Source organism: Thamnophis elegans, chromosome 8 (assembly GCF_009769535.1).
Source record: "Thamnophis elegans isolate rThaEle1 chromosome 8, rThaEle1.pri, whole genome shotgun sequence".
Lineage (NCBI taxonomy): Eukaryota > Metazoa > Chordata > Lepidosauria > Squamata > Colubridae > Thamnophis > Thamnophis elegans.
Window position 1 is genome coordinate 9,221,753 of NC_045548.1, and position 12,361 is coordinate 9,234,113.

Below are 12,361 nucleotides of genomic sequence, written 5' to 3' on the forward strand. Positions count from 1 at the left end.
TCTTGAGGTCCAGCTATAGTACATGACCTCAATTCCATGAAGTAAAATACCTTAACGTATTATTTATTGTTATTGGTTATTTTTGTTCACCAATCATTAAAAAAAGGAATATACTGACATATTACAAATTATATCAGGCTTACTGTATGAAATAGCTACTGGCTTAACTCTTAACATCTTTATGCATTCATATGATACCTTGAGTATATTATCTGTAAATAAAGGCAAATTGTAGATATTTTAGAAAATGTCAGGTTACTTACAAAAAGTGTACAGAGATTGAACAGAATGATTTCCAAGCATGTGCAATCATGGCAGAATGCCATGTTTTCTTGAAATAGAATTATGCATTTTCTTATATATACAGTATATATATATATATGCTTTCCTCCAATAATTACCTCAGTGCGGAAAAAATACTATATGTGAAGCAATTGATTTTAGGCCGTAGAATAGCGTCTTTAAAATCTACTAACCGCAATGTAAACTACTGGCATCTACACCAAACTGCAGTAATGTCAAGAAATCACACGCATAGTGACATCAATAATATACTTGCATCCTACCTTCTGACACAAGCAGATAATTTGTAGTATTTGCATGATAATATCATCATGCATGAATCATCATTAGCCCCAGGTGCCCTCCCCCTGTGGAGACACCCATTAGTGCTACTTTTTTGTTCTTCGTACTGCTATTTTCTTCTGGCAGAACTTCTTTAGAGATCAGCAGTTTCTGTATGGCCTATGGAAACTAAGCCATAATTTCTGTAGGGTCAGTAACCAATTTTGATCCATCCCATGATGTCTTAAACTGTTCAGGGACAGGAAATTCTTTCTGTAGGGAGACAAGATGGACAGTATCAGTTGGCTAAATAAGTGTTGGTTATCAAAACAATGCCCCTTTGATTTAACTTTCAGAGCTCAGAAACATCTGTATTATCAAGCAGCCACATCGTTACAGATACTGTATCAATACCATAGACAGAGTACAGTAGTCCTCGGCTTATGACCACAATTGAGCCCAAAATCTCCGTTGCAAAGCAAGATAGTTAAGGGAGTTTTGCCCCATTTATGTGTAAGTTCTTTATACTTTTTTGTGTTTCTAATTGTTACCGCTCGATTTTGTAAAAATTTCACTTCTGTACGCTACTGCGTATAAATAAGGTAGCACCATGGCCCAGAACTGCTCAGTTTATCATTTCCTTGTCTTTTGTTATCTACATTACACAATGTTCTAACATTTCTGCAGATGTTGTCATCCCCTATACTTCTCGGAGATGTGAAGGCTAATCTGGGAAATGCATGTATACTTTGTTGTGGATACACATTTTTGCACAGTGCTATCATAAACATCATCAGTTGCTTGAATGTGCAAATGCATAAAACAGGGTACATTGATTTTTTTTTTAAAAAAAAGGTTGCTAGGACAAGTTCTATGCATATTTCTCAACACAGCAGTTGGGAAAAAAAAGAAGTGGGTCACTCATATGTACCCAGCATGTGCGTGTAATGCTTTATCTCGTTTTTCTCGCCATGTGCATGTATACATACAAAATACACTGTTTTGTTTTCCATATACATGTGGATATATGCATAATTTTGTAGTTATTTATTTATTTATTTATTTTGTCATATTTATGTAGTGTATATTGGAGGTGGTGCCCCTTTGAGAGCTTTATGCAATGAAATTTTATTTTAATGTATGCCGATTGGTGTACATTCAACGTGACAGTAAAGTTATTCTAAGTCTAAGTCTCATCTAATTTCACCTCAAGAACGTACGGGAAAAAAACGATGCCGCACAGCACCCAGCCTGATGGATTCGGGACATTCACTAGAGCAGTGTTTTTCAACCACTGTGCCGCGGCACACTAGTGTGCCGTGACATAGTATAAGGTGTGCCGTGGGAAAATTACTTTATATATAGTCAATATAGGCACAGAGTTAAATTTTTTTAACATTTTCTAATGGTGGTGTGCCTCGTGATTTTTTTCATGAAAAAAGTGTGCCTTTGCAGAAAAAAGGTTGAAAAACACTGCACTAGAGGGCAACAACCCTCCTCTAACATTGCTTCCTAGCAACTAATGCACATTGATTTTGGAAAAGGTAAATAACCATCAAGATACAATTGTACATCTTCTGTTCAGTTCTTCAGAAGCCCTGTTAGGATCTTACAGCAATTGCAAAACAATCAGGGAAGCTAAGCAGTCCTTTTAGAAGAGTGAAAAGTAACAAATAATAATAATAATAATTCTACCATAGCATAATCAATACCCACCCACCCCAATTTTTGTCTCTTTCCCACCCCTCCCTTGTGAATATATAAGAATGAAAACCAAAATAACTGCAATAAGAGGCACTGGATTTTCTGGATGACAGTTTCAGTCACACAAGGCTGAGTTAGTAAATAAGCCATTGCCATTCAATAGTTGTTTAGCAAGCAGCACTGAATGGATCAGTTATTTTGTCTCCCAACAAATCCAAGATCATGTGGAGATAATTTTTCTACACTCCTTGTCCTAACCACTTAGCCAACAAGTTTGTATATGTTAACTGCTTTCTCATATGTATATGTTAACAGTTAAGGATATTGTATAAATCACTCTATTATGCAATCTTAACAGGATTAGAAGAGTTAAATCCCATATTAAAGACTTTTAGGGAAATGCTTCATTTTAGTGATTTATCAAATATGCAGGTTGCCAATTTCATTTTGATTCACGACTGCTTACAGCACTGAAAATTTCCATGATATATTTAGCAGTGTACAACTAATAAAATATTCATCATAAATATAAACATTAAAACATATACAGTAAACTAGCAAGCAAATTTTGACTAGTAAAAAGAGTTTGGTCTTGTGGGAAGGCACCAGCCTAGAAACCAGAAGATTGAGTTCTGCCTTAGGCATGAAAGCTGGGGAGGTGGAGGGGGGAGGATGACTCTCTTACAGCCCAACTCATCACACAAGGTTGTTATGGGAAAACAGGAGGAGTAAGTATTTTCCACTTTGAGTTGTTTATAAAAAAAATAAAACTGGGTAAAAAGAGGTCTAAATAACAACACCAACACAAGAACTTTCTGAAGGTAAAACTGGTCAGACTCCTAGCTGCTCTATTTTCTACAAACAACTCTTATTGTGGTCATACAAACCAATTTTTGTTACTTGCTTGCTGTCCCAAAAAGCTTTTTCAAGACAAAATAAGTATCAGTGATACACTAAAGGATTCAGTGTATGTTTCTGTGTTTTGTAAAATGTAGTACTTACATAGTCGCCGTTCACTGGTACCAGGATGTTCATTTCAGATGATGTAGCACTTACAATCTCACAATCTAATGATTCCTCACTAAGGTATATATGGCAGCCTTCAGTTTTGTTCACTGAAATGGTTGGCACTTTCCCAAGTACCTAAGACAATAAAGTCAGAAATCGGAACTAAATAAATCTTTCTCTCCCCAAGAGGCTATTCCTTAGCTCTGAGGCTCACATTGGCCTATGTGTAATTAGGGTCGCCAGTTGCGACCCTACCTGAACCGGGAGGCTCTCACAACAGTCACTCGAGCCCTTGTGACCTCAAGGCTGGAATACTGCAATGTGCTCTACATGGGGCTGCCCTTGAAGAGCATCCGGCGACTTCAGCTAGTCCAGAATGCGGCCGCGCGAGTGATTGTGGGTGCACCTCGGTTCGCCCACATAACACCTATCCTCCGCGAGCTGCGCTGGCTACCTGTCGATCTCCGGGTGCGCTTCAAGGTGCTACTTACCACTCATAAAGCCCTTCATGGTAGTGGATCTGCGTACTTGAGAGACCGCCTCCTGCCAATTACCTCCTTGCAACCAATAAGATCGCATAGATTAGGCCTCCTCCGAGTTCCATCTGCCAGTCAGTGTCGACTGGCAACCACACGGAGGAGAGCCTTTTCAGTAGTAGCTCCGACCCTTTGGAACGATCTCCCCGTGGAGATTCGTACCCTCACCACCGTCCAGACCTTCCGCACAGTCCTTAAGACCTGGCTATCCCGTCAGGCCTGGGGATAAAGACCACAATCTGTCCCCACCTGGATGATGAATGAATGTTGTGTACTATTTTACTCTCATGTATTGTTTTATGTTTATTGTTTTGTACCCCCCCCTCCCTATTTTATGTAAGCCGCCCTGAGTCCCCTCAGGGAAAAGGGCGGCCTATAAATGTTAATAAAATCAAAAAAATCAAATCAAAATCAAATCTTAACCTGCCTCAGAAGAGAAAAATAGGACATTCTTTAACATGAAAAGAAAAATTGAACTAAGGGATATAAGTAACTAAAAACAACATTTTTAACACTTGAGGCAGTGATTGTGTCAGTCCAAGCTCAGCTAATGTGCTGGACTCTTTCCCTCTATCCAGTTAGCTCTGCCACGCAAAATACCAATTGCATAAAGATGGGGAGATGGGTCATTTTACAACTGAATAGTACTTTTTCCTATTTTGGATTTGTTTTTCCATACTAGTGTTATATGAAGATGGGTTTACCTGTATCTGAATATCCTTGGAATTTATTACTTCAACGATGCCAACAACATTGTCAAATACAAGGCCAAACTTTTTACAGTTGTCTGAAAAAGAAAGAAAGAAAAGGATTGTATAGAGTTTATACAGTTATACCGTTTTTCATATAAGAAAGCATTTTTTGCCACTTCTTGAAAATACCTATGAATAACTTCAGTTATATGATTAATTTCAATTTCAATTTCAATTTAATAAAATTTGTATGCCGCCCACTCCCTTGGGACTCTGGGCGGCTTACAGACAGATAAAAAAGCATTTAAAAATTTAAAAGTAAAGAAATACAATTCCGGAACAGCCAGGTCTTTATGGCTTTACGGAAGGCCGGGAGTGTGGTAAGGGTTCGGATCTCTACGGGTAGATCGTCCCTACAGATGTCAACAAAACTATCTTAAAATATTCAGCTAAGGCATAAACCCTTGTAGAATTGAGCAGTGTTACATGATGCTTATTTGGAAGAATAAACAAATGCTTGCCCAGAAGACTTGTAATGGACAGTGCGTTCCTAAACACGTTTATTTGAAATTAAGCTCTGCTGTGCACCATAAGACTTGCTCAAGATAAATAAGCATTTCAGCTTTAGTCTCGTCTTAGAAGTGAACTTACCAATAGTAATGGAATTAACTTTTCCTTTTATCTGTATTGTAGATTTAGTGCACTTGAAGATGTAAGCTACTTGCTTGAGCTCAGTGTCTGAAATTAATAGGTCATTCTTGTCCTCCTGGTACTCCTGCATTGTTTGCAAAAAAAAAAGTTTAATTAATCTTATATTAGCTGTTACCACAGATAAGAAAGTAGTATTTGCACTTTCCTCTCAATCTCTACTGCTTAAAGAGAGTAAGGGCAAGTGGGGGGGGGGGGAAACATAACTTGCAATTCCATTCTACAATTGTTTTATATCTGTTTCCCAATTTAGCAGTATATATCATTAGGACGTAACACTGTTTACATTTAAGAAACTTTGGTATAGTCGTTAAGTTGCTGGTCCAAAAACCAGGAGACTTGTGAGTTCTAGTTCCGCCATAGGCATAAAGTCGGCTGGGTGACTTTGGGCCAGGTGTTCTCTCTCAGCCCAACCCACCTCACAGGATTGTTGTGGGGAAAAAGGAGGCAGGAGTATTAGGAATGTTTACTGCCTTGAGTTACTGTACATATAAAGAGGTGGAATGAAAAAATATAACAACAGCAATACATAACATGTATTAAAAAAGAAATACAGTTCAAAATGGAAATCAACACAATATGTTAAATATTTGTATGTAAAATAAAGCACAGAAGAAGGAACCAATTACTTATTTGCTGCATATGCTCCCTGCAACATACATATTACAGGTCCTAGAATACTCCTAGGGCACACAGCTAAAATTTGGCAGCAAACTTTCAATTCAGTGACATGGTTCCATCCTATGGTTGCTACCACGTTCAAATAAGGGGCCAATGACCAACACTAACCCTTAGCAGTCCTTGAGAGCAAAATAACTATCGTATTTTTCGGAGTATAAGACGCACCGGAGTATAAGACGCACCAAGGTTTTGAAGAGGCAAATTAAAAAAAGAAAGTAGGTAGGTAGATAGATAGAGGGATAGACAGGGAGAGAAAGAGAAATACAGTAGGTAGGTGGGGAAAGAGAGAGTAGTTAGGTAGGTATATAAATAAAGAGAGAGAGAGAGAAATAGAGAGAGAGAATAGGTAGGTTGGTAGGTAGAGGGATAGAGAGAGAAATAGAGAGAGAGAGAAATACAGTAGATAGGTAGGGAGAAAGGGAGAATAGTTAGGTAGGTAGGTAGATAAAAGGAGATAGAAAGAGAGAGAGAAATACAGTAGGTAGGTAGGGAGAGAGAGAGTGTGTAGGTAGGTAGGTAGAGGGATAGAGAGAGAGAAATAGAGAGAGAGAGAAATACAGTAGATAGGTAGGTGTTTCTGCTGGCACAGCACTTGATCAGTGTAATTCTCATCAATCAGTTAAAGAGCTTTCCAAAAGGAAAAAAGTTTTTGCACTGTGCAAACCTCCCAAAAATGGCCCGTTTTTCACAAAAACGGGCCCGTTTCCCCCCCCCAAGAGAGGCATGAATGGCCGGGGGGGGGCTTGAAGAGTGCTCCTGGGGGGGGGGACGAGCAAAAAATGGCCTGTTGTTCACAAAATCAGGCCCATTTTTTGTTAAAAAAAAATTGCACACATAGCCTTATGGAGGCTTATAGAGTGCTGCTGGGAGCTTAGGGGAGGGGGCAAAAAACGGCCCTTTTTTGCTCATTTCTGCCTTCCCCAGCCCCCAGGAGCTCTCTGAAAGCCTCTATAAGGGTATGCACAGCCATTTTGGTGAAGGGGCGGGGCTTCAGGAGGCAAAAAAATGCTGTATTTGGTGTAAAAGACGCACCCAGATTTTCAGCCTCATTTTTGAGGGAAAAAGGTGCATCTTATACTCTGAAAATTCGGTAAATTATACTGTCTAGGCACAAAATGGTTTGTCATTTTTTTTAAAGAAAGCGTTCTATCTTGAACATTTGATCTTCGCTAAAGAAACAACTTATAATGTGAATGAAAATTAGTCAACAATAAGTTATTGCTTCCACTTTTCCCTTATGATACAAGCAAACATTGAATTTTGGGCTGAATTTTGTAAATCCAGCAACATTCTTTTTTTTCCCCTTTCTGTCAATTTCTTGGGATAAGAAATAGGGTCTTGCTCTTCAAAGGAATTTAGAAATTAAAGTAATTGAGAAATATGGTATCATACCAGTGTTTTGGCAATCCATAAAAGCTAAGAACACTGAGTACTGGTATTTACAGGGCTGTCTCTCCCACCGGATGAGATTGATTCTGTAGGCTTATCCTGACGGAAGCTGATGAAGTTCTCAGCCTTCATCAAGGAAAAGACTAGGATCTCTTGGCATGACTATAGTGTTATTAATAATGTTATTATTATAATATTGATAAGAATAGAATGAGTTGTATTCATTGTTTTTCCTTTATTAGCAAATGCACGAAGAATCATTTTCATTCTTCATGCAATCTCTGTAAATATGGAAATGCCTTATTTTTTACCTAGTAACAATTTAAACAGTAATAGAGTTGGAAGGGATCTTGAAGGTCATCTAGTCCAACCCCCTGCTCACACAGGAGTCTCACACTAAATTTGAAGTAGAATTACTATATGATGTAGAGTTCCTGTATGATTTCCAATCTACAGTACATTACAACCCTACTACTTGGTGATTGCTCATCCAAGTATTAACCAGTCCCATAGCTTCTCAGCTCATAGATGTTGCTACCTGCTGGATCCAATATATATTTCAATTGGTTATTTAAAATTCTTACGAAGTAAAACTATTAATCCTATTACAAAAAAAATCAAGCACACAACTCTTAGGTAACAATTCAATGGAAAAGTCAATTACAATCAATTGTAAGATAATTTCCAGGTTACCTACAAGTGAGTTGAACTTACCACTCTCCATTTCTTGCCTTCAAGTTCTAAGACAGGAGGGTAACTCTTTTGAGGAAGTACTTTGGGAGCCTCAGAAGCATAGGTTTTGGTAGGAGATTGCATTGGTACCCCTTGAGCACGCAAACTGGGATTTTTATGGGTCTTCTGGTCATCAGAGACATGTCGAAGCCCTATAAAAATCACAAGCAATAGTAGAAATTTTTAAAAAGTTTTTTTTTTAATTTACAAGCTTTGCTTTGTTAATACACGATACCCAAAGTAGTATTCATGTACTGCATTTCGTAAATTGACATATATTTGAATACATCTATTTGTAGAACATTCATTTGATTTAACTGTCAAATTAAAACAAATGGTAGAGCTTAAGGTTTCTGAGAAAGTAAGGAGTAACCTTAAGCCTCCTGGGATAATTCATGTTGCAAGAGGTAACTCTCAGCCTTTAAATGTTATCTGAACCAGAACCATGAGACAAGCTCTCCAGATATCGGCATCTCCCATGACTTTCCATGTTATTGCCAAAAGCTGTTGGAAGTTGCTAACATTAACAATGGGAGGACCACAGCTTCTTCGTCCTAACCTGTGTTCTTATTGACCTAAGTGTCCTCCAGTTCACTGCCGTATTTATTTATTTGTTTGTGTATTTATTTAAATTATATAGCTGCCCATATTTCAATCAACTCTGGGCAGTGCCCAATTAATGTCCTTATTGATCCTAGTATTCTCCAGTACAAATGTGGGTATTTATATTTCAGTAAATCCCTAGTTTAGGTAGTAAGTGATGTATCGTGGCACGACAAAACCGCGCTCCACTAAAGCGCGCCTGATTAAACCGCGTCGCTGACGTCATCAGCAGGGCGACAACAGCGACCGCGGAGAAAAAAGGGTGCTTTAAATAGCGCTTTGAAAGCAAGCCGATTCAAGTTAAGGTAAGGGTTAGGTTTAGGGTTAGGTTAAGGGTTAGGGTTAGGTTTAGGGTTAGGTTAAGGGTTAGGGTTAGGGTTAGGTTAAGGGTTAAGATTAGGGTTAGGGTTAGGTTTAGGGTTAGGTTTAGGGTTAGGTTAAGGGTTAGGGTTAGGTTTAGGGGGGTTAGGTTTAGGGGTTAATTTTAGCTTTAGCTTTTACAGCGTGCTTTTTTCGTCGCACTGTGATGACGTCAGCTACGCAGTTTCGTCGAGCGCGCTTTAGTCGAATGCGGTTTTGTGGTGGAACCATGATGTATAGCTGGCCCGATGCACATACAAGCATAAATGTGGTTGTAGTATTTAAAATAGGACAACAGATTCAAAAACGGGCCTGCACTGGGCCCCAGAAATAAAACATGAATGTGGGCTTCTAAGGAAAAAATGGCCAACTGAAGAGGGCTCAACTAAAGAATAAAGATCAACTAAAAGTAGAGAATAAAGATCCAGCAGAATAAAGAACCAGTGAGTTGATCAGCTAATCGTAATTCCTTTCTGGACAAGGGAAGACTTGAGATTGCCGACAAGTGCTCCAAACACTTGCTCCTCATGAGAAGATTGCAAGACAGCAGTCTCCAGCAGGCTTAAACTCTGGGAAACAAGGGAGTGGTGGTGCTTTTAAGGGTACTAGGTTCACATACTTCCTTTTCTAATCATTTTTAGAAATTGCTTGTTAACTGCTTTTCAGCTATAAGGTATGTTTGATTCAACAAGTTGAAAACACCAGGTGTGTTCGTTCCAACCCTTAGTGAAAAAAGTTTACAACTTTGGATTTTATTTTATTTTTCTTTTGAAATAAACAGCAAAAGGGTGAATTAGAACCTTGATTCTGGCACTCCGTTCTCCACTAACAACTACGTTTGTTTAATGCACACTACGCAGAGAGCAAGAATTCTAGTTGTTAAATGAGGCAATTAAATGTGTGCCTTGCTTAATGAGCACAGCAATGTACAACCGTCACTCCAGGTTTAATTGTGGCCCTAAGTTGAGGACTAACTGTAATGGCAGATAGCGTTAAACTTAACTTCTGGGTCCATTGCTCAAGAATATGTCAAATGTTTCAAAAAATTTATTCCACTCTGTATTAGTAAATCAAATTTAATTGCTCTTCTCTTTTACCTGTAATCTTCAGTTCCTTTTATTCCTACTGGTGTCCAACCTTCAAATCCCATTCTATCATTTTTCTCTAAAAAGAATTGAAAACAAAAGTATTTCCCCATGGGAAGGATTCTTATAATTAATTTCAAAGTCCATTTCAAATTCATCTGGACCCTTAAGTCTTCTTGTAACTTTCCAAAATCAATACTCTAAAAAAAACTTTTTGCTGTTTATAAACAGCAAAAATATTTTTTTCTTAAACTCATGCTCAAAACTTCATTTACTAAGGAGAAGGAGACTGCAATAAAAACTTGCTGTTCTGAAAGTTCTTAACACCTGGTAAGCAGTAAAAATAAAACAAAATCCAAAAGTGTTTAAGAAATGAGGTTTGGTTGAGTTTTGTGTCCACACAGGTTACATTAGACTGTGCGCTTCGATCAGTGTTTCTCAACCTTGGCAACTTGAAGATGTCCGGACTTCAACTCCCAGAATTCCCCAGCTGGCTGGGGAATTCTGGGAGTTGAAGTCCGGACATCTTCAAGTTGCCAAGGTTGAGAAACACTGGCTTAGATGGATGGAATCCCTTGACTCCCAGCCGCTCACATAAGCCAACCACTAAAACTTGGGTTCCTGTAGCCTACTCACAAGAAGGAACTGTCTGGAGTACATATGGGCAATCTCACAATCTCAACTTTCTCCAGAAGGTTTCGCCAGCCATGATCCAACACCTGGCTGCCAATCTCCATCATAAATGCCGTCCCCACTGCTTCAGGGATGTTCAGCTCACCATTTCTTCACCAGAAGTGTCTGCAGTGTCAGATTCCCAAGTTAAGCATTTTTAGCATCAAGATGTTTGCATTCATGAAAGCAACTGTTTTTAACTTTTATGAGGAAACGTAGAGAGAAACGGTTTGAAGAGGTGCTAAGTTTATGGTAGGCTTCATACCTTTAGTAATTGTTTCTCCCTGGTTCAATTGTGCAAATAAAGCTGAACGAGATGCGGTGGCATCATCTTTTGCATTTTCTGTATCGATGGCAGGAGGAGGTCCTGGGGGCGGAGGGGGCGGAGGAAGTGGCGGTGGAGGAGGAGGGAGGCCTTGTTTGTTCCCTACAGCAGGAAAACTTGATGCTGCTGATGCTACTGGACCCTAATTATATTGTTTTGAAAGAAAACAGATGGAGTTTTTGTAAAGTGTAATTTTACTCCCATGTTGTAAAACAACCAAATGAACAATTCAGCTAATAGACAAAAAAGAGGAGATATTTCTCTATAACAGCCATACAGGTAGTCGCCGACTTGCAACATCACTAGAAAAATGAAGCATGACCATTTTCCACACTTACAAGCGTAGCAACATCCGCATGATCCTGTATCCATTTGTCAGCTGTGACCAGGGGAGCTTTTGCCCAGGTTCGCCTGGTGCACCAGTTGCGGCCCTACCTGGACCGGGAGGCACTCCAAATGATCACTCATGCCCTTGTCACCTCAAGGCTCGACTACTGTAACACGCTCTACATGGGGCTGCCCCTAAAGAGTGTCCGGAGACTACAATTGGTCCAGAATGCAGCCGCGCGAGCGATAATGGGTGTACCTAGGTACACCCATGTTACACCTATCCTCCGCGAGCTGCACTGGCTTCCCATCTGTCTCCGGACACACTTCAAGGTGCTGGTTATTACCTTTAAAGCCCTACATGGCCTAGGACCTGGATATCTCCGAGACCGCCTCCTGCAACATACCTCCCAGCGCCCAATAAGATCGCACAGGACGGGCCTTCTCCGGGTGCCATCGGCTACGCAGTGCCGGCTGGCGGCTCCTCGGGGGAGAGCCTTCTCTGTTGCTGCTCCGGCCCTTTGGAACGATCTACCTCCTGAGATCCGGACCCTCCCTACTCTTCTGGCCTTCCGTAAGTCTGTTAAGACCTGGCTGTTCCGGCAGGCCTGGGGCTGTTGATCTTGATTGAACTTCAGCCCCTTTTAAAAACTGAGTGTATGTTGTGTTTTCTGTTTTTAAGTCGCTCTGTCTTATGTTTTAATCTTTTTTAATATTTTTAAACTGCTTTTATGTGAGCCGCCCGGAGTCCTTCGGGATTGGGCGGCATACAAGTCTATTAAAAGTTGAAAGTTGATCAAATGATCGGCAGTTGACTCATACTTGTGACGGTTGCAGTGTTGCAGAGTCATGGGATCCCCTTTTGTGACAAGCAAAGTCAACGAGGAAGCCAGATTCACTTTACAGCCATGTCACTAACTTAACAATTGCAGTGATTCACTTAACAACTGTGGCAAGAAAGGTTGTAAAATAGGG

General features: G+C 39.7%; 1 protein-coding gene across 1 annotated transcript in view; it reads right to left on the reverse strand.

Moving 5' to 3' along the window:
• Positions 1-742: 742 nt before the first annotated feature.
• CAP2 (cyclase associated actin cytoskeleton regulatory protein 2) overlaps positions 743-12,361 on the reverse strand; it is a 42,733-nt gene continuing 31,114 nt past the window's right edge. Inside the window, exons 8-13 of the mRNA XM_032222742.1 lie at positions 11,000-11,201; positions 7,997-8,166; positions 5,156-5,279; positions 4,517-4,599; positions 3,271-3,411; positions 743-837 (exon numbers count right to left, since the gene is read on the reverse strand). Of these exons, the coding sequence (XP_032078633.1) occupies positions 754-837; positions 3,271-3,411; positions 4,517-4,599; positions 5,156-5,279; positions 7,997-8,166; positions 11,000-11,201 (804 nt within the window). The 3' untranslated portion in view covers positions 743-753. The remainder of the gene's footprint in view (positions 838-3,270; positions 3,412-4,516; positions 4,600-5,155; positions 5,280-7,996; positions 8,167-10,999; positions 11,202-12,361) is intronic.